The sequence below is a fragment of the Oxyura jamaicensis genome, chromosome 2 (assembly GCF_011077185.1).
Source record: "Oxyura jamaicensis isolate SHBP4307 breed ruddy duck chromosome 2, BPBGC_Ojam_1.0, whole genome shotgun sequence".
Lineage (NCBI taxonomy): Eukaryota > Metazoa > Chordata > Aves > Anseriformes > Anatidae > Oxyura > Oxyura jamaicensis.
In genome coordinates, this window is record NC_048894.1 from 61,590,519 (window position 1) to 61,618,076 (window position 27,558).

At 36.6% G+C, this 27,558-nt stretch overlaps 1 protein-coding gene across 6 annotated transcripts; it reads right to left on the reverse strand.

Moving 5' to 3' along the window:
- NT5C3A (5'-nucleotidase, cytosolic IIIA) lies at positions 1-27,558 on the reverse strand. Of its 6 annotated transcripts, XM_035316965.1 has the most exons (11): positions 27,140-27,158; positions 12,340-12,446; positions 9,739-9,789; positions 5,383-5,481; positions 4,898-4,967; positions 4,152-4,198; positions 3,661-3,746; positions 3,271-3,360; positions 1,923-2,085; positions 1,282-1,482; positions 1-656 (listed from the first exon to the last, which is right to left on the reverse strand). In XM_035316965.1, the coding sequence occupies exons 4-11, from the start codon at positions 5,479-5,481 to the stop codon at positions 555-557; spliced, it is 858 nt and encodes a 285-aa protein (XP_035172856.1). In that variant the 5' UTR covers positions 9,739-9,789; positions 12,340-12,446; positions 27,140-27,158; the 3' UTR covers positions 1-554. The 6 variants fall into 6 exon arrangements, with proteins under 6 accessions (XP_035172856.1, XP_035172855.1, XP_035172853.1 ...); XM_035316964.1 differs by lacking the exons at positions 9,739-9,789; positions 27,140-27,158 and adding an exon at positions 27,455-27,558; XM_035316962.1 differs by lacking the exon at positions 9,739-9,789 and having other exon boundaries at positions 27,140-27,272.

Sequence of the window (27,558 nt, forward strand, 5' to 3'; positions counted from 1 at the left end):
TAAGGATACAAAATATTTTGTAATGATACACAAATCTATTAACAGGGAACACTTTGCCTGAACTGAGTGAATGAAGCATTTTTACTGAAGAAAACATGTATGAAAAAAATCTGTGACAGTCTGTAGCTAGCATATGAGTATAGCTGATACCAAGATCTTTTCTTTGAAAGAAGAAAAGGCAAAACAAACCTGTTTACACTGCTTATTCACAGAATGTTTACATCTTCAGTTTTACAAAATAGTCACATTTGCTAAAATGCTCTTCTGAAATGCCTGATTAAAAAGACAGTGAACCATGGCATCCCATCAGGAGCAGTTTATCACATCTATAAATCCAATTTAAATCTAGTTGTAATAGGAGTGTGAGACAAAGAACAGCATAACATCAGTAAAAGGAGCTTCTAGTTGACAATGGGTACCATATATACTTCAAAATACCAAAATGAAGATAAAAGTTTTAAATTAAACAGTTCTGTCAATGAGTAATAGACACTTAAGATAGCACGTGTGCTCTTCTGTCCAGTTGCCTTCTGGAAGGAATGAAGTGTCTTGATTTACAGGATTTTCTGCAGGATAGAGTTGGCAACTTCCAGGGATTCATCTTTCACCAAGACAATATCATAAGAATCCATATATTTTTCCAAAAGTTCATCTACCTAATGGCAGAAGGGATAAAGAGAAAGACCCACTTAGTTTTAGAATATTAAAAGATTTTTTTGTCCTTAAAATATTGCCAATCTTTCTACCAAGTTCAGGAAATGAGCCATGTAAATATGTATCATTCCTATGAGGATGACAGTGAGTAGGAGTAATGTGACATTAACTGTGTTCACGTTCCAGGATTAACCTCACATTTATTCCAGGTTCTCACATGTACAGATACCAGGAAAAACAAACAAACAACCAACCCACCCCTCCGCCCAGTGCTTTCTCATTTTCCCAAAAGGCAGAGAGGAAAAAAAAACAACAAGAGTTTTCTCTCCTGAATGTGAATGTATGTGCATTATAACTTCCCAAACAACCAGTTCTCTGTCTCCAAAGAAAAAAAAAGTCATGGACTAAATTTGTTATTTGGAAGACTACAGTTTTGCTCAATTATCCATCCAGTATTGAAAGGCAGGAGTGACGGGGAACCATAAATATGAAATCCACAAAAAATGTTGAGATTCCAAAACAGGTATGGGTCAAACATTTGTTTTGATATTTGATGCTAATTACAATGAACCTGTTGCTAGTTCACAATATTTCACTCAAAGCTTACAAGGATGTCAGGTTACTTACTTTATCATTGAGATATCCAATTTTAAGAATGTGTTCAACATTTGCTACTCCGTCTGCCATACTCAAGTCTCCTTGGGAATCACCCAGCAGTATTATATTACTGTTGTCTTTTAGTTGTTTGAAATACTCTGTATTCTTCAAGGCACCATCATGTTTGTTGTAAACATGAATCAATTCTCCTTTAAATCCTTTTAATATTCCCTATAAAAAAACAACAACACTGAAGTTATTTCTAGTATTATATAAACAAAATAGCATCTAGAATTAAATAGGTATTACTCTTGAAATATTTTTAATTTTTAATTATGAAAAAGATAAATGACTGTTAAACAATGGAATGACTGTAATAGCACTGTTAAGACTAGAAAGTCAGTGATCCTCCCTGCTTGGAGGAGGACTAAAGGTGTACTGGGTTGAGTGTGAGGCTATCATTAAAGGAAACGAATGGTATCTTAGTCACACCGCGCTAACAGTGTTTGAACTATTATTCTCTGTTTGACTGCTCACTTGGGAAAGTGCTGAGTAAGCAATTCTCATTTTATATAGAGCAGGGCAGATGGCTACAACTGTTGCATTAAAATGTTCATCTTGTAGTATATAAAAATAACTGTTAAATCCTGCAAACAGTCATGCATACATACATTTTCATCAAAATCCATGAAATTGGAAACCACTTTGACATTAGAATGGTAGACTCCAGCCTGGTGGATAACTTCCTCAAGAATGTCCCCAATCCCAGCAGAAAATATGAACACGGGGATATTATGTTCACTGAGTTTATCAAAGAAGTTCTCATATCCTTCTCTGCAAAAAAAGGATGTAAATATAATTAAAGGATAAGGATGTAAATAAAAGAAAGAAAGCCAAGAAAGGTAACAGTTTGCAGGAAACATTTACATCATATTTATAAAATAGTATAGTCTTCACTGAGAATTTCTCTTTATTTCCTTTGTCTCACCTCTTCAGGTTAGCAAGAACCATCAGCCTAACACAGGGCATGTAGTTTTAATAAAAGAAATCCTGTTTCAAGATGTTTTTGGTCAGCATAATCTGCCCCCTCATACCCTCAACCATCTTAATCAAGCCCCTAGTGGAACTCTTTCTAGCTACCATCAGGCTGCACATCTTTTCATCTATACTGCTTAAATGTTTGACTTTCTAGAGGAGTCATTACAAAAAAAAAAAAAAAAAAAAAAAGCTGGGATTTCGGATTTTGTTGTTTTAAATCCTGAAAACATTCTTGTCAATTCTCCTGAAAACTTTTTAGTTTCCATTACCCAAATCAAAACTATGTACAGTATTCCAAGAATAAGATAGTATCTCTGTACACTTCTCTGCAGACACTGAATGGTAGAATTTTATTATTATTATTATTATGAAGGTTCTTGAGGAAATTTTAGCTTGTGAATGAAGATTCAATCCACATGGACTTTCACATAACTGCAGACGGTGTGCTTGCTTGCTAGTTTTGCAAAGGAGAAGAATTCGGTCAGCATGGTGAACAATTTCACAAGCTAAGTTTTAACATCCCATTCCACTATTCAAAAATGCACAGGTTAGAGAACTTTACAAGAGATGGGAGCCAGAGCACAGAGCGCTTTTCAAGCAAGTATTTTGCTGGCTTTTAAAATTGCCTTTAACCATTAAGGAAGAGCATTATTTAATAAAATAATGAAAAATGTTCCTCAAGTCTCTGCATTTTTATCTCAGATAAAACTACTACAGGGATTCTTTTTTTAAGGAACAAGGTTGAATTCTACGTTCCCCTTTAAGAAAAAAAAAGACTCCAGTGCAATTTCAAGAGGATGAAATATATGGTGTCATCATCATAGGCATTTATCTACAAAATATAAATAAGGGGGAGCATGAAGCACTCACTATGTCCAAGAATAAGGTATTGCATTCTCATTTTTTTCCCTGTCCAAACACACAGAAAAAAATTATGTAAAATGTTTCTAAACAGTATTGTTCAAATCAATTGGAACTTACTTCAGCATAACATCAGATTCCCTCACAATTTCTGCAAACTTATCTTTTTCTAAGCCTTGTTCAATGAGTAATGCATGAGATTTATTGTACCTAGAACATAAACAAAAAATACGTTGGACAGCTTATGAAAATTCACCGGTCATTATATCTTGTGATTAAAAAGTATCCTGTGTTTAATTCTTGCTCATTCAGGTTAACAGCAAAAAAACGCCAAACCAAAAAACAAAACAAAACAAAACAAAACACCCACACAAAAATCAGCTGTTGTGTAACACTCAAAGATTACTTCAGTCAATGCATTAGCTAAAGCTAAATACAGCCATTAATTTGTTTTAAAGAAGTTATTAAATATAATTTTAGTACAACTTGAAGATGGGAAATGTCTCTTACCATTCTACCATATATGGGTATTTTTCTTCGATAGTGAGGGCTGGGTCAATTTCAATAGCATAATAAGTTTCTTTCAGCTGCAGTAACTGAAGAGAAAAAAACAACACAGATGTTTAATGTATCTTTCTAACATAACACTTCATATTTGGTCTAACCAATCAAAATAACTTTATTTTATTCCAGTTACATTTAGATAAAATTACATCTGAAATACTCTTTGTATAGACAAGAAGTTAAATTGTAAATATATGTAAGAAGAAAAAACGGATTCTGTTAAACTAAACTATATGCTACTATCAAGAATAGAAGTATTTCTGTTCACTTCTATTAGTGATTGGATACCTTACAGTCAGCAAGAAAACTCTCAGAGCTTCAAGGATTTGAAAGGATGACTCATCTTGTAGTACTGTGTAAATCAACATGCAGTACAGCCAGGGAATAAAACCAGTTGTCTGTACAACAAACAAGCAGCTTGTATGTTTTCTGTTTACCTTTTTCCGACATTCCTCTGTGATGAGTTTTGAGTTATCAATGATGTCTGGATGGGTGGAAAAAAAAGTGGTAAACAAGACATTGTATTTCTTTTCCTTTAGTACTGCAATACACTGTAAATGACTGCAATAATACATAGACGATGGTGTTTGACAACATACCACTGTTTCCTCAGAACTTTTCTTACCAGTAAAAGGATCATTTTTCTTCACAAGCATGATGATATCACGATCCTTCCCTCATATTAGAAAGTCAATCACAAGCCTCTTATTTCTTGAGAAGTAATTGTTACTGAAATCATTATCAGACATCCTATATATTTTAGGATCCCCTCTTTATTAGTAAATGGATAATTTACAGGTTTTCTAAAAGGGTACAGGATAAAAATGTAAAGCATTCCAAGGAGTCTACTAACTGATTCTTGGAGGTGTTGGAACTGTTACTGGCTCTTAATAAAAGTCAACCCTACCATACCTAGCCATTAATAACTCATAGGTTAGAACATAGTTTATAATTGTGAATGACAGCTTATCTGATTTTAATTCACACTGATTGTGATTAAAATATATAGATGCATAAAGCCACACAGACACTGTAATACTTTACTAGGATGTACAGCCTTTGTAACAAGTCTATATAAGATCTCATATATTAGGGAATAAGTTGTATAGAAAATTAAGTTCTAGGGAAAACTGAAAGGAGTAACAACCAATCCGTATTAAAAAAAAAAAAAAAAAGTACTCACTATGACAAGTTGGACATCTTTTTCCATTGTAGGAAAATCTACTTAATGTCATATCAAAATCTGTAATTATCTATTTAAGGAAAGAAAAAGCAAAACTGTCTTACAACACGGAGGGACAAAATAAATAATGGATAGAAATTCTGAATGATCAACAATAGATGCAGCTGAGTAGCATATCTGTCACAGAAATCTCTTTTACTGTAAGGTAAGCTAGAATATCCCATAATTTTTTCCAATAAAATTGTTTTTCTAATTCCTTTGGTCAGAGTATTTCCTGAAATTACTAATCTTATATGTTTATATCATTTACTTAACTACCATCTGGATGAATTACAGTTGAATCAGCAAGGTCTATTAACAGCATTAATAGATGTCTAAGTTTTGAAGATAATTTGAATGATGACTTGTTTTATATATATATATATATAAGGTTCACAGCAAAAGTCATATGATTACTTTCATTCTGAACATTTTACTATTTTTACCTGAAGTTTTGCAGCTCCACCTTTGATGAGGCCACAGATAATCTCTTCTACTCTCCCTGGGTCCTTAATGTGGACAGTCTTCTTCTGAAATTCTGGCATCTGTGAAGAGTAAGAACAAAGACAGAAATATACCTACACAAGAAAACTTAATAGGCAATACCTGCTAGTCATCAGACTGGAAGCTCTGCATCTATGAACAGCTTCGCAGGACACTATGACATACTCAGGATAGGAAGGCAAGTTAGAGTGAGAAGAAACAGAAAATTCTCTGGATATATTAACTGATGACTGCATACAGTTTTTGTTTGTTTTCAACATGTGTTTTTGTTCCTTTTCCTAGTATCAAATTATGCAATAAGCTGACACTCATGGAACAGATGTTTGTATTTGTAGCCATGGATAGAAATGGGATGTATGGAATCAACTTGTGGTTGAATTAGATAACTGAGAGATGGCACATATTAAAACCAGCTCTTCGTGTAATTAATATACCCTTAAGCTTTCAATACAGAAAGGAGACAGGCTGATTTTAGAGACCCATTGTTTTGTTGAGAATGCTGTGTAAGGTGTCAACCACGTACTCCAATGCAACAAGGTCACGTAGTAATTCTTGGTTGCTAGCCAGTCTACCAACTGTTTTCCATTACCTATTTTAATGCATAGTTCTGAACATAGTATCGCACTACATATGTCTTTTGAACTTTGCCTGAATGCTATAATAAATGGTACATTTGGCTTAAAAAAAAAAACCACCCCCCCCCAAAAAAAACAAAGAAACAAAAAACCAAAACCAAAACAAAACCTGCTTTTGCTTTAGAAGTTTGTCTTCAACCTTGCAGAAATGGTAATAGACAACTTACTGACAGAAATTTCCAAATTTAATATGTATTTCCTTCCTTTATAATCTTATGGACTGTTTCTACAGCAAAGGCTTCAGACACTTGCAAGCTCTGTATGCAGGCATTTGAGTAGTAAATTTTATTTTCTGTGTGTAGAACTTCAGAGATGATATGGATGAATTACCTTTTTCACATTCTGGTCATTTGAATTTTTTTTTTTTTTTTAAATAGTATGTAGTCTCTTTAAAGCTTCAATTTCCTGACACGTTTCTGGAACTACCAGAGTTCTCATATGACCAATTATTTTTACGTCACACAACACTATTTCTTCCTGCTCTTGATGCTACTAAGCCTATTGTTCACAAGTAACCAACTCACAGTCAAATTGCAATTAGGTTGTCCTTTAGGAAAAAGACGACATTTTAGTCTCTTAAAAGTCTTGTAAACACATGCCTCTGTAATGGCAAAGATCCTTATATGTCGGGGAAAAGGAGCTGGTGGTATTGTTAAATTTGTCTCGCTCCACTCTGCCCTCAGTGAAGAGCAAACTATTCCAGCCATATCATTCTCAGCAGATATTTTTCTAATGCATTTCTCAAAACCTCCACTCATATATTCCTTACTTCCCCCAACAACGTATTTTAGTGCTCAACTACCTTTACATTCAGTAAAGTTTGCTTAATCTCTGTCTAACCATTCTTCCTGTAATTTTAGCTCATTCAACTTGGAGAAAAGTATTCTTTTTCACAGGTTCTCACTTGGATATTTTTCCTTTCTTCCTGAACTAAACAACATCAGTTGCTTCAATCTTCTTTTACAGAGCACATTTTTCCACACCTTTAACAATTCGTGATGTTGTCCTAGCCCATCCATTTGAACCATACTGTTCTTGAATAGCGTCCCTAACTGGGTATCATTCTTCTGCTCTGAAATGGCCTCAGCTGAAGGGCTGCATTGGCCTGTGTCTTTCAGATAATTCCTTTGCTAGAAATAACACGGTAATTACCAACTGAATTTGAATCACTATCACCAAATATCCTTCTCAAAATTACACCGAGATAGGAACAGGTAGTTGCACAAAGTGTTGAATTTTACATTTCATTTTGCTGAATTGTACATTTTCTTCCACATCAATACTCCTATTTGTAAAATATAACAAATACTTCTAATCATTTGTATGTTTATGGTCACTTTCTGGCTGATATCCACATAGACATTAATGAAAACAGAGATCCTTCTAAAATCCTAATAGCGAGTCTGATAATTTTTCAAGGTTTTCTACCACCCATCCAAAAAGTCTTCCCCATGCCAGAGTATCCCGACAAAAATTCTACAGTCATGGCAGGGTATTTACTACGTCTTCTGTTTTATAAGCCTCATAAAGAAAGAAACCACATTTCTTTTATTTAGTTTGGAATATTCAAGGTTGTCCTGATTTTCCATAGATGTGAGAAATATCCTAAAGCAAAGACCTTTTCTGTAGAAGTGGTGACTTCTAACCCAAGATAATTGTTTTCTTCTGTGTGTCTGCTGTGCCTTGTTACTTTCATTATTAGCACAGCAAATTCAAAGGTACACCTTGGTTAGCCTCCAGCTGTCAGCTACATCCCAGATTGGGAATCACTGAGAAAGCTAATAACCATAAAATATCTTCCTGAAAGACAGCTATTAAAGAATGTCCTAATCTGTTGAGATATATGTCTGCAAAACATTTATAGATGTTAACTCACAATTATCAGCAGAAGTATGTCAATGGATCTAGTCACATTAAAGAAAGCATTAACAACCTGCAACTCTTTAAAGGTATGTTACAGTATTTCTTTTGTATAGTGCTGGTAAACAAAACAAACCATGCTAGTTATTTTGTGGGTATACAGTGCTTGTTTTTCTGTAATGAAAGATAAAGTAATTTGACTGTTTTGTAATTCTTGACTAATGTGAATTGACTAATCTAATTCCTTTGACTTTTGGGAGGCAAATTGTATATATGTTTTTAGACTTGGAATGCAAAAAAAAAAAAAAAAGGAAATCTAAATGTGTCCTTTTGTAAGAAGTAGTTTTCAAACATTATTTGTCTTACTTAAAAACTAAGCAACAGACTTCATAATGTAACTGATTTAAACTAAACAGATGTTGGTGGAGATGAAGAGATCAGAGGGAGAGCCTGTATGAGGAAAGCTGGATTGCTTGCTAGTGTTTTACTTCAGACTAAGGCCTTTTTAAAGTTTTTGTTATAACCTTAGGAAAACCACCCTTAGTAAAGAATTCAGTAGATGATGTTCAACAAGATATTGCTTAAAATTTTGAATATTATGAAAGTTTTCTGCTTTGTTATAAACTGATAATCCTACTCAAAATCAGTTTTTATGGTGTATTTATGTGCTACCACTTTTCTTCACTTCTACACAAGAACTTAAGTCAGTTGGAGAGCATGTTATTTTAATTTAGGGGAAAAAAAGTTTTCTGCAATGAGTATAACCCATGAAATGTCAGTTTCAGAGGCACTTTCACGAGCTTTCACTATGGATATGGCATCTGATAAACTCAAACCCCCAGAAAATTTGGTTAGATGAAACAGCTGCAGTCCTGGTCCCTACTTCCTTGTATTCATATTTGCAACAAAACATTAAGAGCAATTATTTTACTTGGGCTTTATTGTATTAAAAATAAATGAAACTATCTAACAAGCAATCACCAATTTTCTAACAAACTGTCTTCACCAATGTCTTATACTTCTGCCCAATCTAGCTGTTGTTTTTTGTTCCATATTTGCCATTCTTCAAAGTTGAAATAGACAAGCAGATTCATATTGGAAAGAACGGATAAAACAGATAAAAGAACAACGACTGAAATAATGCTAATAAGAAACCTACAGGTAATGTAATAAAATTTGTGTTTCTATTAGTTGCTCAATAAAGCTCTAGGAATCAACTCTATATATACAGAAGGCCAACAGCTATGATGCTTCGGTTGACTGGGAAGAACATATATGGAGAACAACCAAATGAAGAAATTCCACATCACTTAGCAAAGGCAAGAAAGCTTTTAGGAAGAAAGAGCTTCTACATACAGGACTAAAACTATATAAGCACAGGAAAAGGAATTCATACTTCACTGTGACATCTGAAAGTACATCACATGGAAGCACTTAAAGCGACCCTATTTATAAAGGTGTGAGAAGAGCTTTGATTTCATACTAAGGACATCTATATGTTACTGAAATAGCTCACAGAGACAGGTATCTTTCTGAAATGCATGTTAGAAGATGACAAATCCTAAAGATAATTTGTGGCTGGTATATACAATGGCTACAAAAACATTTAAGTTTCTAGTCTCTGAGGTTTTTAAGGAATTTTCAAAGAGAAGCAAGGAAGATAAAACTGAAGAAGATTATTTTAAAGGTTGAGCTTAGTTTGATTTATGAAAAGGATAAAAAGATGGGACTGTTTGTGATAGCAGGTAACTGGACTAAGGACGTAGGAAATTCTTTTTGTAGTTAACAATGTTATAGTCATACCTTGACGAATGAACAGTAATGGATTCACGCTGGTGTGGAAATCCCCCAGTCCTATAAACCACAGAATGGTCATTTATAACAATGCCAGTTAGGAGTATAACATGTCTATTTAGTACACGAGACAAACACCTATGTAGCTGGGTTAAATAAAGAGGAAATGTATTTACTGTAAGACCATTTTTAATTTTTGTTTTGGAAAAAAGTTTCTTATATACAATTGGGTAGCAAGAGTGTTAACAGAGCTGCTTTTACGTTGTATTTGGGTGCTGCTTACATACATAATTTTATTAGTATTTGAGTCAGTGAAATATATACTACATCAGTCAGACTGTTAAACAAGAGTTGTTGATCATCTCTAAAACGAAATGCAGCTATCTCAACAAACTCACAGAGAGTTCACAGCTGCCCTAGTAGGCGTTTCTGTTCAAGTATGTTAGGTAATTACTAACTCATTCTGTGCATACGCTGTAACTTCATATTCCGTGAGTTGAGATTATATTGAATTTTGAACCTAGTGAGTGTTGAAGGTAGGAGTTACTTCCCTCCCTCTACCCAATAAAAACAAAAGTCCCTGTGATTAGAAGTAATTAAAGAAATATCATTCTTTAAAACAGTAACTAATAAAGAGAAACTTCATATGAAGGACAACGGTGGGACCTTGTGTAGTTTGTACTATCCGTAATTTTAAGTAGGGAAGGACAAGATGATGAATGACTTGCTATCTTAACCACATGGAGATACGGCCTATTTCACAACAAAATCTAGATACACAGCCTGAAATATTACTAGTAATAACTACAAATACAAAAAGCTATCATCCTAAGTATTCTAAGTAATGCTTTGAACAAGGACATACAAAAAGGGGGCAAAGTATTTTTATACTGATACTCCTGTAAGCCTATGCTACTTGGCATATACAAAGTTTTCTTTGTAAAGAATAATCTAGTATAGATGCCTCCCAAAAACCACTGCTTCGAAAACACCCTGGATCACAACTGGATAAAAAATTAAGGGAACTCAATGATCAATAGAGTACTTTGCTAGTTTTCAGTACCATGTCTAAATTCTTAATAATAATAAAAAGGAATGTTCTCACATTCAAAAATGTATTAAAAATATCCTATTTAAAATACTAACAATAAAATTTTCAGTTATTACATGATTTGTTTTTAAGCTTTGTTGGTAAACCTGCCTTAGACTAGATTTAGTATGCTCCAAACCTATTCACTATGATACAGAGGACACATAAGGGTGAGCTGGCAAGGAGGGGGAACTATTAATGTTATTTCTGAACAAGAAAAATATTAATCCATGTGATAAAATGATAGTATTCAATTCTTTTTTAATTTTAATTCTAGCATATGGTGACAACTTCGCTGTAAAATACTATAAACCAAGAATAAATGATGTTTATTTTGGGAACCCAAATGTCCAATTCCAAGGTCTGAGACTAGCTATCATATATACTTATGGACATGTACCAAAAAAGGCAGCAGTGATAGCTGTGAAATTTGATATCGTGGCAATGTGCAGAAAATTGGATCTCTGTTCTTGCTGACAGCAAGGGTTTGCTGAAATTATAAGGAAAAAGGGAACATTCCTTCATTTACATATACAACTTATTTTCCAATCCCCTTTTCCCTTTGATGTTATTACTGAATATTATTTTCATCTGCTTACTCTAGAAAACAAAGCTTATTAAAAAACCTCTGAAATGGCACAAGCTACCAAAACCTAACTTCTGCTGTTTGCAATGTATGAAATGCAAGAAGCCAGGCTGGGGCTGTAGCAAAAGCCACAGTAAAGGAGTGTGTATGTATCTTTTCTTCCATCTGCATGTGCTCAAATAGAGATTCATATGCATCAGTCAATGCCTTTATTCAGACAACTTGAATTTTCATCCTTCAGTGCAAGTTTTCTCTCAGCAACCCAACCTATCATTTAGGCAGATACATTAAAAGCTACTGCAAGAGAGCACAGTCACTTCCATCACTCCATTATGCACAGCTAGTCACAACTGCACTAGTAATCATGCAGTCTACTAGCACAACCCGAACTCAGGACAGGTGTTTTTGGCTTTCTGATTACCAAAACCAAGAACATATTGCAGTTTATGTTCATATGATGTAAACTCAAATATGGTAAGAAATCTCCAGTAACTAGTAATTATGAAGTTACTTTATTGGTAGTTTCGCCAAGAAATAGCCTTAGGACAACTTACCTAAAAAGTAAACAGGCAAATGTTATTATGGAATTGAAACAACAGAACATTGAATATCTTCACAGTTGCTTAAAAATATCCTGCAAAACTAGAGATCCAGTACTGGCTATGTGAAATAACTGGAAATGGCTTCACTACCTAAGCTATTTTAAGAAGTGAAGTAGGACGCATACTAAAAGTAATTGTTGTTTTGTTTAATTATTTGCATTTTTTTTCCTCCACTTAGGATTCTGATATTTAGTTTGGAAAAAAACAAAAAAACAACAAAACAAAACAAAACAAACAAACAAAAAAACCACCACAAAACATAAAAATCTGAGGAGAGCGTTCACAGTAAACATGACAACAGTGTTTTCTCTTGTGCTTTTAAAGGAGAGTACCTGTGCGTTGTGCTTAGGGCACTCCTGATTCTTCTGTCCTTGATTTTGTCCTACTGCAACAGCATAGGTGGCAAGCAGAGTCCAGAGATGCAGAGCTTGCATACAGGCTGCCAACAAAAATCAACCAAATCCTTTTAAGAATTGGTCTGCTATATTATATGATGTTTGCTATTCCTGCTGTACAGAAATAAAAGCAGACATGCATGGTACATAGTTAGATTGCTCTGAAAACACTCACACTTAAGACTACTCTGATACACGTTTAAAAGTAGAGGAATATGCAAGTCGAATTAACCTATTCAATAAAAAATGGTAAATATACTAATTACTTCAATCTTGTTGTCAATTCTATACTATCAAGTTTATATTTTAAAAATACAGTTTGTCACAATAAACAACCATATGTAATGCCTCATCTCATAATGCTGGCTTAAATACAGAACAGAGTCCCTCCTGCTGACAGAAGCTGTGCACACTTACCAGAGGGTTTTGTGCGAGCAGCTGCAGAAGCAAAAGAAAATTCCTCTTGCTTGAGAAACACTATTATAGCAGCACAAGGTACAGTTGAGGGCGTTTCCAAATACAGCCTGACTAATCCCCATGCAAAACCCCAGGGTGCTGTGACGCACATCAGCAATACACAGCAGTTTGTTATGCTCAGCAGTGCAGCCTGACGGGCAGAGAGCTGATCAGCTGGTGCACCAACAACAAAACCTTTGACCTTCACTGAATGAGCAACTTTCATGGATGCAGCAGGCAAATTTGGACTGCTCCAACAAAGGAAGGAATTTGTTTTTCAAAGCATTAGTTACTAATTAGTTTACTTTGTTACTTAACCATTTTACAGAATATTCCCAAATATTTTAGGATTTCCTGTTGCAGAGTACCAGAAATTACTTTCGGCTTCTTGATATGGTCTTACTACTAGGCAGCATGCATTTATTTGTGTGGAAACAGCAAATTAATTACTTAATCTTTGCTTTGACTTCAATTATCCATGCAATACTGAAACAGGAAATCAAGGAGACTTGTTTGTCAGGAATTTTGGGTGACAAGGCTACTCAATATGCTTTCAGAAGTTTGTCAAAAGGCATAATGCCAGATCAAAGACAGTAACTAGGTGATACAGAGTCTGCATTTAAAATGAATCTTTTTTTTTTTTTTTTTTTTTTTTTTTTAATTTTAAGAGATGAAGGAGGTATTTTCTAATACTATTTACGCTTTAAAGTTGTGTGAATGCTTGAAAGCGTCGGGTGATGTTAACTTTACTGCTGTAGCACCAGCACAAGCTTCCCTATCACAATTCATGTTCAACCTTATGATTTATGATCACTATTTCAGGCCGTTAGAACAAACCACAAACATCAGGCCAGTTCGTATGTGGTCATGAATGTGACCAGTGCAACTGCTGGCACTGAGGTAGGGCCAGGTTAGTAGTGTAGCAAATACAAAATCCCTTAAGCTATCAAAAAAAACCCAAAAAAAACAACCCACCCTGTCAAACAAAACACATTATCAGGATCCTAGAAATACCTTTGTTATGGAAATTTCCTTTTAAGGAAGATATGCTGTTTTTCTACATTAAAAAAAAAAAAGGGGGGGGGGGGGGGAGGGCTTTTTTCTCAATGGTACAGTGGGATCCATTTATGTTGTGTGTTCACATTCCAGCTGTAGGCTGGTATGTACTGTTGGGTTTCCTCAGACTGTGACTGACCCAGAGTACTTCAATTTTTTCAGTTACGTGCTGTATTTTGGCCCAATGAGACAATTAATGAATACTTCAGCTGATACACACAACTTTCTTCTTCTTTAAATTGACAAATATCCCCCCAAACATGTGTGTTAAGGTCTGCTGTATTCTGTTCCTTTGCCTTTTGTTTTTAAACTTGCATGAGATTTAAGACTGAAGGAAGGAGTTGCAGAAATTATATCTAACTTCTATGGACTAATTTTCAGTAAACCAGACTAATTAGACAGCATTTTAAATGTACTAATGGGGTATCAGTGGAAGAGCTAGAAAATGACGTAAACAAAATTTCTGTAAACATTAATATAGCCAACACCTAATTCTTAGAAAAACATCTACACTATCTCTAATAACAATATACTTTCACTTTAATGAAAATGCAGCATCTGAAACTTCTCATAGACCAAACAAGGACTGTCTCTGTACCTCTAAGAAACCTTTGTGTTGAGTGCTTTACTTAACTTACTGAGAGAGGACAAGTGACTACAATTGACCATGTTCTGCTACCACTGAGTAGAGTCAGTTCAGCATTTGATTTACACTGTTGAACTTACGGTAAGGGATGAATTAGAGTTAGCATTTCTTTTTCAAAGAGAGGAAAACAACTTTTAGCATGACATTTCTACTCCCTCAATACTGAAGGTCATTTAAATATATTTTAAGAACCACAGATGAAAGAGGAGGTATTCCTATTTCAACAGATAGCTTCTATTTCAACCTTCTACCTTTGGCTAAGGGCCAAAGTAGTACAAATTGCAGAATATTGTAAGCAGAAAAAGAGATTAAAAACAAAAAGAGCAACACTTAACATTAGAAAATTTATTACCCAAATAAGACTGTGAAAAGGTTCTAGTTCATATGGTGGTGTGTTATGAGAACTTGGTTTGTACATAGTCAGGATGTTCTCAAAGAGCGTGAGGTACTGGAAGTTTTTAGTCTAAAGCAAACTAAAACTATTTCTACCTGTCCTTCCTCTGCCCCGAGTTTCACCATTTTCCTTGGGGAAAGAAATGAATGCAGCATAGTAAGGTTGTAAACAGTCAGCCAAACTTTAAGAGTTCAATACTTCAAATTAACATTAGTTTTGGGAGATCAAGAAAAGTTATATTTAAGAGTAATTTCTGTTTATTGGAGTATTTGCTATAGAAATTAGAGGTAACTGAATGCCATCTACAGTACAAACTTGAGCTTATCATGAGCTTACTACCTTTTAATCTTGTCTAGTGAGTCTAGTACAACTGAACAACTTGAAATATACCTATGGATATTTAGCATATTGCCGAACTTCAGTAAAAACTTGTTCTATTGCACAATCACTTTTAAACATTAAGAATGTTTTCTAATTTTGGCTGTTTTAGTAAGTCTACCTGGTATATATTTTCCAAATTAAACTACTTGATAAAATCTCTGCAAGACAGGGTAAGCTAACTGAACCTTAGCACTCAAGTACCAAAACCAGGCAGAAGAAAGGAAAAAAGAGAAAGGAACTGAATTCAAATGGGATTTTTATTCATGTTCTAGTAAGCTGAGCTGAAGAGCAACATCCTGGTTTCAGTAGTAGCTTTTTATATTTGTAAATGACAACTGTAAGGAAAAAAATAACAGAATCACAGAATCTCCTGAGTTGGAAGGGACCCACAAGGGTCATTGAGCCCCACGTAGCACCACCCCAAAATCAAACCCTACATCTGAGAGTGTTGTCCAAACATTTCTTGAACTCCACTGCAGGCTTGATGCTGTGACCAATTCCCTGGGGAGCCTGTCCCAGTGCCCGACCACCTGCTCAGTGAAGAATCTTTTCCTGATTTCCCTCCTGAACCTCCCCTGTCACAGCTTCATGCTGTTCCCTTCAATCCCATTGCTGTTCACTGCAGAGAAGAGATCAGCACTTTCCTCTCTGTTCCTCCTTGCAAGGAAAACGTTCAGTATAATGAATCACAGAATCACAGAATTTCTAGGTTGGAAGAGACCTCAAGATCATCGAGTCCAACCTCTAACCTAACACTAACAGTCCCCACTAAACCATATCCCTAAGCTCTACATCTAAACGTCTTTTGAAGACTTCCAGGGATGGTGACTCCACCACTTCCCTGGGCAGCCTGTTCCAATGCCTCACAACCCTTTCAGTAAAGAAGCTCTTCCTAACATCTGACCTAAAACTCCCCTGGCGCAACTGTAGCCCATTCCCCCTCGTCCTGTCACCAGGCACGTGGGAGAACAGGCCAACCCCCACCTCGCTACAGCCTCCCTTGAGGTATCTGTAGAGAGCGATAAGGTCGCCCCTGAGCCTCCTCTTCTCCAGGCTGAATAAGCCCAGCTCCTTCAGCCGCTCCTCGTAGGACTTGTTCTCCAGGCCCCTCACCAGCTTCGTCGCCCTTCTTTGGACCCGCTCAAGCACCTCCATGTCCTTCTTGTAGCGAGGGGCCCAAAACTGAACACAGTACTCGAGGTGCAGCCTCACCAGAGCCGAGTCCAGGGGGACGATCACCTCCCTAGCCCTGCTGGTCACACTATTTCTGATACAAGCCAGGATGCCGTTGGCCTTCTTGGCCACCTGAGCACACTGCTGGCTCATATTCAGCCGACTGTCCACTATCACTCCCAGGTCCTTCTCCGCCTGGCAGCTCTCCAACCACTCATCTCCCAGCCTGTAGCTCTGCTTGGGGTTATTACGCCCCAGGTGCAGGACCCAGCACTTGGCCTTGTTGAACTTCATGCAGTTGACCTCAGCCCATCGGTGCAGCCTATCCAGATCCTCCTGCAGAGCCTTCCTACCCTCGAGCAGATCGACACACGCACCTAACTTGGTGTCATCTGCAAACTTACTGAGGGTGCACTCAATGCCCTCGTCCAGATCATCGATGAAGATGTTAAAGAGGACCGGCCCCAGCACCGAGCCCTGGGGGACACCACTAGTGACCGGCCTCCAACTGGACTTGACTCCATTTACCATAACTCTCTGGGCCCTGCTATCCAGCAAGTTTCTAACCCAACGAAGCGTGCGCCAGTCCAAGCCAAGAGCAGCCAGTTTCTTGAGGAGAATGCTGTGGGAGACGGTGTCAAAAGCCTTGCTGAAGTCAAGGTAGACCACATCCACAGCCTTTCCCTCGTCCACCCAGCGCGACACTTTGTCATAGAAGGTTCGTCAAGCAGGACCTGCCTTCCATAAACCCATGCTGACTGGGCCTGATCGCCTGCTTGCCCTTCAAGTGCCGCATGATGACTCCCAAGAGAATCTGCTCCATAGCATAGCAGAATCTGCTCCATAATGAAGCTTTAGGTAATGAAGCTTTAGAAGGATGACATGCAGGAATCTTAGATAAAACTTATTTTTCTGGTAGAGGTTTGGTGTAAATAATGCTAGCCATACTCAGAGCTGTTATAACACAATACAAAAACAATGTATGCATATGAAAGTATGTATGTATTGTAGAGTTAACTCACAAGAAATAGAGACGTGTAAGAGATTGTTGAAACAGGAAGAGCACAAATAACACTTGCTAGGAAAAAGTGTTCTAAAAGGGATTTTGTTCTGGACTCCTACAGAATATGTAAAATGAGAGCAAGAGTGCTGCCTTCAGAATAACAAATATTTGAACATATCAAAGTCTGAATTCATTAAATGGTGGTAAATTCAGAGGAGACACATGCTGAGAAGGCGAGGGTCAGCAAAATCTTAACCTGAATAGTTTTAGGATTCAGCGGTACCATTGGAGGTGAGAATGTGTTTTGGCTTCTCAATTATTTTTAAAAAAGGCAAAAATAACACGTGCACAGAACAGATTTGAGAAAGTAAACACTGTATATCACATTACATATTTAGTAACTTTATTCAATAGAGATTTTTCTAGACCTCAAATACCAACCTTTATTTATGACACAAGAGAAAACATGATCTTTTATAGACCAACTATTTATGACTGTATATTGAACTACAGAAAGTTATTAGTATTGTTCTACTCCAGTCACACATGCAATCTAAGGGACAAGGGTGTAAGGGACAACTAAACTTCTGAACTCTTTATTCCCATTATGTTTAATGTGATTTACTCATTATGATGTTGCATGCCACAAAAAGTGTTACCTCAATAAAATCATTGTCATTCATTAAAAAATAAGGCTATATAAAGACAATTTTAATTCAGCAAAGAAAACTGCATTTATTCATATTGAAGCATGAGTTTCATTAGGACTTAGTACAGCTTTTAAGCAGTGAACATGAACAATGATAAGCTTACATTAAAGTTATGCAGAGGTTAGAATAAGATGTTTGTTTTACTAATTTATGCAGTTCTGGAAGTCTAAAATAAATAGAGGCTTGGCATCTATTTAAAACCTATAGAACGCCATGACTTGCAATTCTATATGGAATTGATTGTTGAGATGAGAGAATAAAAGATACTGCAGCATCAGTGTCCCCAAGGCACCTTCCTCTTTTCTTTACAAAAACACCAAAAGCAGAGATTTCTGCTGGTGATAAATCAAGAGACACTTCAAATCTTTCAAGTTGGAATCAACGCAACACACTGCTAACCTGGTATCTTGAAGCCTTGATAATAGAACATTGGGGTAAGAGGTTCTGATGGATGTGCACATCAATAAAGATGCACATCTTGAACATGGAGGTGTTGTTACAATTTCTAAAGCTCAGAAGGAACTGCAGCAGCTGTGACAATAAAAGTTGACACTTTATGCAGTATCTGAATCCTCTATAGAAATCTAAGAACAACTAATACTAAGCAAGCCCTGAATTTTCAGTATTCCATGTGATCTCATCCTGTCTCCTAATGCACTCCAGGAAAAAATGTAGTCTCACTCTGAGACAGTCTATGGGGTTCAAACCATACAGAACCAGGTCTCAAGATTCTGGAGTTCTATGAATACAGCTCTTTTGTCTCTATTAGGGGAATTATTTCACCTCTGTGCTTTGCTTTTTCTTACTTTTTAGAGAATTAGCCTTTGAAATAGGTATTTTTCTTGTAGAAAAAATAAGTAATGCATTATATACTAATCACAAAGTGATCTTCATTCGGAAACTATGTATCTTAGAAATATTGTTCTACAAATGGCATCCTACCCAAGCCAGAATTTCATCCAATGTTCTTTTCTAACAATTCTTCCCTTACCCAGTCCAAAAACAGAGACCTGAAACTACAAAAATATCATTCTAAATGTAAGCATGCTCAGGTCAATATTAAGAAGTCATATAATGCTTAGATTTTACAAATAGCTTCTAAAGCAGTACAACTGAAAGAGAAAAATCAATGTTCTGACACTCATTTAGGGAAGAAGAAAGCAGAGCCTTTTTTTCTTGGCCATCATATTTACATTTCACTGGTGCCTGCTCTTACTAGTGCTTTTGGGATAGCCTCCTTATAAACCTATAATGCACTTGCAACTGAAATACCAAAAGCAGTTCCAGTCTCCCTCTTAAAGGAAATACAGCAGAACTGGAAAGAGTGCTGAGAAGGGCAGTAAGGATGAGTGATGATATGAAGACCTTCCATACAATGATACACTAAAATTCTTCAGCCAGGAAAAGAAATGACAGGATGGCACAGAAAAAGTTAATATGGAAAGACTGTTCACTATATCTTTATAGGTCACATAATTACGTAAAGCAGTAAGATGTGGAATTCCTTTCTAGTGATATTGTAAGTTTACACAGCCTTAAAAAGGCACTGGATGAAGTCATACAAAAAGCTCATCTTAAATTACAGACACTCTTTCAGACATAAGCTTTCAAACAGAGGCTGGACAATCATTCTGGAAAAAAAAATATCTTGATTTGCCCCTTCTTAAGCTTTTCCTGGGCCTCTGCTTTAGACCACAGCTATGTATCTGTATCAGGTGAGACTTTTCATGAGAAGTAAGGTATTATTTGTTTTTCCATCCTTCCTTCTCCCAATTGATTCTCCTTCAGAGAGCACAGATACAGAAAATTCACTTCTGACAAAACTCAAATTTCTGAGTTTGAGTGGTACTTATATATTCTTCAACACTGCTATGGTAACAGAATGGATACTGAAATCTGGCTGCTTGCAAGATCCAATTCCCTCTCCTGCTACACAACATCTAATGCTTTCTGGAAGATGAGGTTGTTGGTACATCTAATCCTTTTACAAGATACCTAGTCAAACAGTATCTAATTCTATGCACCAACAATATGTAGATACTGTGGTATATTTATAAATTCTTAATTAACTATCAGATGTGCAAAAGCTCACCTTGCACAATTACATAATTTTGATGACTTGTACTTTTATTTTTCAAACTGTGTTTGCATGCATATTTTTAAAATGAAATATTTTGTATTTGTCTGTGTGCATGTACATTGAAAGAGCTTAAAAACAAGTGCTTGTCTCCTTAGAAGCTTCCCATGTAGCATTACCTAGAATGGAATTTGCATTAAACCCAATGCCTGGAACGAAGTAGTTGCTGCTGATTCTCCCCTTCTCTTATCTGCTTGTAAGAAGAAGAAAAAACAAACAAACAAACAAACAAAAAAAAAAAACAAAACAAAAAAAAAAAAAAAAACAAAAAAACTTGCAACCTACAAACCACTGCTTAGATTTACGAAGTCTAAGAATGCTGTATCTAGATCAAATAAACTCTGACCCTTGAATGGTGGAGTTTGCAGGACACAGTTTGAAAGCAAAGTCAGCAGGACAAAGTTTAATCCAGAATGCACTGCCAGACACTAAGATTCTGGTGAAAGAATGTAAGTGTTAATACAATACTGCAGTTAAAGTTACATAGCAATACCAATTAATTATTTTTTAACAGATACAGTCTCTTACAGTACAGACCCTTCTTTAAACTTCTTAAAAAATAATCTGTTAATTCTAAAGATGGAATTCAGCTACAGTACACTCATTGTGTTACCACTCATCTGGTAACAGACAGCATAATGACTTGAAGTTTAATGGATGGTTTTGCCTCTGTGTCTTGGTGTTCCATGGGTGTTTCTGGCTATTGGATCCATTCAAAGGTACAACCAGATGTTCCTTATTTCTTTTACCTCTATGCATATGCGCTCTGGAAGTGCTACAGGACATGTTCAAAACACTTTGTACTAACACTACCACTACTGTACTGCTTCTATACTTTGTACCATTAGCAGTACTACTAGTGCTAATGTAGCAATATTATTACTTATTATTTGTACTAAACCCTATCCTTCAGTTTTAAATACATTGTTTACGTGGTAAGAAATGCAGACCAGAATAAGGCTTTCCCATTAATGGATTTATGTTGCAAAGACAAATGCAATCCAGGAAAATAACTGTTAAGTTGATAACTACCAAGTGTAAAAACTACTTTTCTGATAACTAATGTAACTGATATCAGACTGATAACTAGTCCGATAACTATTAAGTTTCCACCAAAGAGGGAGAGCTTTGAAGTAGCAGGATAAGTAGTACATTTCAGTGGTACTCATTCTGTCTGAGCAAGAGTCAAAAACCATGAAATCATAAGTAGAAACAAAAGCTCCAATATATTTGGATTATTTCAGTGATCCAATTTACAAAGCAGGCAAACAGTTCTTGATATAAGACAGCATGAAGGCAGCTATAGCTAACAAGTGAGGAAGCAAGTTAGAACAAGTAAGTTAGACCAGGAATCTTTCTTGGTGGCAAAACCATCTCAAGAAGTCTGAAATTGTGTATTCAGACACTTCATGACTTCTCAGTGTCCAAGTCTGGCCCTTGCCCTGCTACCTTTTAAAAAAGCAATAATAAAAATCATAATAATTAGAAATTGAGCACATTAACTTTTTTTTTCTTTAAGTTACCATAGATAAAAGCAAAAGCCACATTTCCTTCTACCACTGTGTATAATTTACACAGTTTACATAAGTGTTACTGAAAAACCTTTCGTATTTATTATCTGAATTTACTTGGTGCAATTCTGTCCTTTGTAGCAGTACTGAACAAAAACAATACAGTTACTTTAGTATTTAAACATAGGTGGTATCCTGTTCGACCTGTGTGCTGCAATCTTAAGCATACAACCACTTGTATAGAAAAATGCCTCATTCTTTTTAACATTCAAGTAAAACAGTCTTGATAAATGAACGGGGTAGTCAAATTAGGAAAATCTGGTGGACTTTTAATAAGCTATATATATATTTTTAAACAGCCAGAAACCCCACCAATGATAGAGGTGACAACCACAACAGCTGCAGAAGCTGTAGATACCAAGTTAATGGCAGAGCCAGTCAAACTGCTTCATGATTGACATGGGACTAAAAAACTGTCTGTAACAGCCACTATAAGTTCTCTGATGTTTTAAAGCAGTGATTGCTTTTGGGTGAGAGAAACCAACTGATTGATGTCCAGCAACTTGTTAATGTAACTATTCTATGAAGACCTCTATCCCAGGATCTCAATACAGAAAACTGCTGCAATGATTTGACTGGAGGGCAGACAGAGGAAAAGGTAGACTCGATGTCCTAACTTTTGTTCTCCACACCCTCAACTACAGCACACTTACCAAACTCTTCTGCCAGTTCTTATCTGGCCTTATATCTCTCTGCATGCTGGTTACAAAAGCAGGCCTGGGAAAGCACTTGAGAGCTATTTCTGCCACTTGGCTGCAATTAGCACATGATGGGATCAGCCAAGTTTTAGTGCTGAGCATCTGAGAGGCAGCAGGGACATAGCTGCTGCTCCAGGCTCCCCGCATGCAGGAGCAGTTCAGTTGGATGTGCGTGACCTGGAGTCAGGTAGCAGCCAAGGAACGCCAGTCGCTGCTGGACAGGATTTCTTAGATGACATGGTACTTAAAAAACTGCGTATATCCATCTTCAGAGAGCCCTATGAAAACTGACGGGCAATTCACACCAATGCCACCTACTGTTCCGCGCTGTCTACTGCAGCTCAACTTGCTAAAATTTCGGCTTGAAAATTAAGCACCGTCTGACAAATGCACCAAATTACAGCAGTAAAATATTGACAGGCTGCTTCTCGCAGGATATTTTTCCTTAAACTTTCTCCAAGACTTACCCTTTGCAGGCTGTCACTTATACAAAATATGCTTATATATGCACGCATGGAGGGAAGAAAGGGGGTTAAGAGGTTGAAGGCTATTAACATGAAGTAAACTAGACTACACAGAAAAAAAAAACATATTTTGTATTATGCAACTCATTCAAGTGATAATAATAATTAACAGACAGCCCTTCTAGTTTATTGAAGCAAGACACTTCAAAAGTTAAGGTATTTGGAAACATTTTCCAGACCTATAAAAATTGTGACTTGTTTACATCTACTGGTATACTAAAAATTGCTATTGGATTTCCAGGTAATATTCTCCTGCCCATAAATGCATGGATCCATACCTTGTCTCTCTTCAACACTTTTATTGATCAATTTAGTGCTTTTATTAAATATAAAAGTTGGAAGCTTTTGTTAACTTGAAATTGATTGTTGGACTGCTATTAAACTTTAATTCATAATCTGCACAGATTTGCACTGATATGTGTATTCAGACATTTAAAAACCTGCTCATATTATTTGACAGTTTAGAGTAACATGTTTAATACTTGCAATATTTGTTATTGGCCTTAATCTGTAAAAGGGGTTTAGTAGAACAGATACTGTTGGAGCTCAACCAATAATCAACAGTTACTGCAAATAGGAGAACAATCACTTGACAACACAGCACATACAGGGAACTTAGGAAAGCATAAAAATATTTCTTTTACATTTTTACAGAGCAAAATAATGAAAGATTGTTTTGCTGTCTTGGAGAAACACTTTATACAACAGACAAATTCAAGTAGCAAACATTAAGTAGCAAACACTGCAATATATTATCATATTTTGACATTTATTTAAATTTACTACTAGCAGGTTAATTTTCAGGTGTAGTTCATCATCATATTTTGATAACTGTTATGACTAGGATAAAAATGAAAAACTATGTCAGTAGTGAAGATTTCATTGATATTGCTGTAACCATTCCTTGTAAAAATATGTTTCAATACCTACAGATTGGGAAAAAAAAAAAAAAAAAAAAAAAAGGCAGTGGCTATTTCAGAAAATTAAGACCTACTTCTGAAATAGAAGCAACCTTGCAGCAACCTTACCAACCTTGCAGCTAAGATTTACATACACCTGACCACAGGAATACTTTTACAGTTTCACAGAGACGGCATTTTGGCTGTGCAAAGTAATACCTCCCCAGTCTTTCAGAAATAGTTGTTTTCTTAACACTTGTTTCTTAACTTCATGACTGGCTATATATTTACTATTAATGCCTCTCTTACTTTGAAAATTGAGCTAAAGTAACTCTGTTTACATTTATCAGTGCTTAAGATAAAATATAGACTTGCAAACTTTAGGCAGTCAATCGAGACGTTGAATTAATACTTGAATTCTAAACTTAAACCTTTGCTTCCAAATAAAATGCTGTGATTTTATGCTGTGTTTATCAAGCTTAAATTTGTGTACCAGGTTAATTCCTTTGCTAAAGAATTAACCTACTGAAATGGGAGATAGATATCTAACAATTTCATTACTGATATTATTCAAAAAGGAAACATGGCTACCCTTATATTTTGATCTATGCTTGAGAATCCCTTCTACTTTTTTCCCATTAAAAATTATTGCCATCATAACCCCTGACAATAGCTTGTCAAATCTATATTCTATTTGATTTGTAAAGGTCACTGTCTTTTTTGCATTTACACACTGGTATAACTCAGCTTTTTACTTGGATTTCGATCTTGTATTCATCTGATTTCAACTAAGAAAAAAATATTGCTGTAGTTAATTATAATTAAAGGCTAATACACGGGTGAGAATGAAAGCCACATAACTAAGGTGCAAATAGGTCTGATCCCCGCTGATTTTGGTGACAGCTATAAATCAAGGCACCTCTGAGTCTAATGGGGATTTAAAACCAAAGGGTAATCTTCCTTAAAGAAAATTTGAATGGGAGAAATCTACCAAAAAGGTAACAACATTCACTGTATTTTAGATTGGATAATCTAATGTAGAAGACCGGCCTGACATAGTAACTCACATGTTAGAAAGATATATATTTCAACAAAGCAGTATTGTTCCTCCCCACCATCCTAACTTACAGCAAGTTACAGACTTAAAATCTCTATGTACGAATGCATTCTGCCATATCAGTACAAATACAATAAAATAAAAATATATATAAACTCTACAGTTTACATATAAACTCCCAGCTTGGGAGATCAAAATAGCTACAGATCACAGTGCTCACAATGCACTGGACAGCATAATGCCCAGAGATTGATGAGGCCTTCAGGTGCATCCAGGCACCTTTTCCCCAAAGCCCAAAGGAAGGTCTATCCCCTGATAAACTACTATAGATACAATGTCTTGTAAATGACAAATGTTGACTCAGATTTGCATTGGTGGATAAAACTATTTCAGCAAGTTCTCCAGAATGCAAAATATTCAAGTAAAAGAAACACTTATATGCATTTTTGCCCTTATTTGACACACTAAAAATCCATGGCTATTTCCTTATTTCACAGCCTGATTACATGCATTCACTCCTTGAGAAAGGAAGAAGACTTGCAGCTGATGAACTAAAGATGTCAGCTGAGGAAGATGCCAACTCAAACATCAGATGAAATGATAGCTCTGCAAGTGAGCACATAGTATTAACACATTGAATCTAATTGGTAAAATATTTCCGTGTGAGAACGCTGACATGCTCTGACCAAGCTTTACTTTTCCCTTGTAATTTAAAGTTGAAAAAAGCTGTGATCCTAAAAGAAGAATTTTCAGAAGTATCTGTTTATGATCACAGGTCAGTGTCCAACATAGCTCTGAAAAAGCTATCTGAAATGCTTACCAAAGAGATTCATTTACCAGAAATCAATTTATTATTGACACAACACTTTTTTCCTAGCAAAGGCAAAATCTTTACAACAAAGGTAAAGAGTTGAAGTCTTCCCAGACAAAACATCATTTAAACACTGCAGAGAAAGGGAATGCAGACACAACCTTAGCAATTATTAGGCATTTTTTGACCTACAGCTCAACTACGATATTGAGAATAGTTGGTGAAAACTATTTTATCTGCCTTTTGATATACAATCAGGCTTTTAAATTTTGTATTTTTAGTGTCCACAATCAAAGGAGATTCTAGCATTATCAGTATTCAAAATAAAAGAGTAATTTATAGTTGCAAACTTTTCAACTGAGGCTATTCTATAACTCTATGATTCTATAGTTAATCAATGTTATTCTACTATACATTTTCAAATGAGTTTTACAAAATCCTACTGTAGAATCCAGAGTCCTTTCTTTTTTTATTATTTCCTTAAGGAAATACGTCTAAAAACTATCCAAACAGGCAATCCAAAGTTCCTGCTCTCCCACATGCTGTAAGAGAGCTCCTGGAAAGCAAAAAAGAAACCATCGAACAAACCATGCGACCGGTGACTACAAATACCATGTAAGTACTTCTTCCAGCTGCAAGTAAGAGAACTATGCTAGGTAAGAATGCTCACTGGAATAATACTCTGGAGCCACAAAAATTGCCCTGTGTGAGTGACACTGCTAAATGCTGTGCTCGTTAGGCAAGTGAGACATCTGCGTCTGCATACACGTGCTTAGTTGTTCTTGGGAAAGTCTATCTGAGTCTGCATACACAGACGTAGTCGTTTTTAGGAAAGTCTGTGTTTTCAGGTATACATAAACCAATAAAGAATCTGGGCTTTGTACGGGAGATCACCAACAGGCACTGACTGATACCAAGGGACGGGATGGTTTCTGTTCAGTTCTTTAGCACAGCGCTGCCCAGGTGACAAACTCAGATTTGGAAGGACTCCAGCGCGATCACCGTGCCCACACTGAGATCTTTCACTACCCAGTCCCAAGCAGACAGACGTCCAATTAAGGCTCCCAACCCTGCAGACACCCGATTAACGCTCCCAGCACCAACTTCACCAAGGGCAGCGGCGAGCCACTCCCCGTCCTTCCTTCCTTCCTTCCTTCCTTCCTTCCTTCCTTCCTTCCTTCCTTCCCCCCGCGGCCGTGCGCGAGGCCCCTTACCACGCACCATCTCGATGATTTTCGTCTTTCTGCCCGTCTTCTTCTTCATGGTGAAGATGTACTGAGCCAGCACGACGCTGCCCACCAGGGCGCAGAGGCTGGCGCTGGCAACCGCCCCCATCTTGGCCACAGCGGCGCGGTCCATGGCGGCCGCCGCCAAACGCTCTGCCCCGCCGCCCGGCAACGGCAGCGCCGCCTCAGGCCCGGCCGTACCAAGCCGCAGGGAAAGGGGGGGGGGGAGAGAGGAAAAAAGGGGGAAATGCAGTCGTTGGAGAAGGAGAGAAGGTTTGTGAGAAAGTGTTTGGAAAGGGAAAATACGCACCAGGAGTGAGGAGGTCCCCTGGAATGCGAGTGGACGTCCTCTTTCTTCGCTCACCCCCGTCCCCGGGCAGAAGTGGGAGGACTAACCGTCTCCCCGCCACTGCA

Bases quoted from the DNA above. Each gene is read 5' to 3' on its own strand.
- NT5C3A (XM_035316961.1), bottom strand. From the start codon at position 27,277: ATGGACCGCGCCGCTGTGGCCAAGATGGGGGCGGTTGCCAGCGCCAGC. The intron at 3,747-4,151 runs GTAAACAGAAAA...TTTTCTCTTCAG, and splicing joins CAGAGGAATGTCGGAAAAAG to TTACTGCAGCTGAAAGAAAC. The intron at 3,361-3,660 runs GTAAGAGACATT...TTTATGTTCTAG, and splicing joins TACCCATATATGGTAGAATG to GTACAATAAATCTCATGCAT.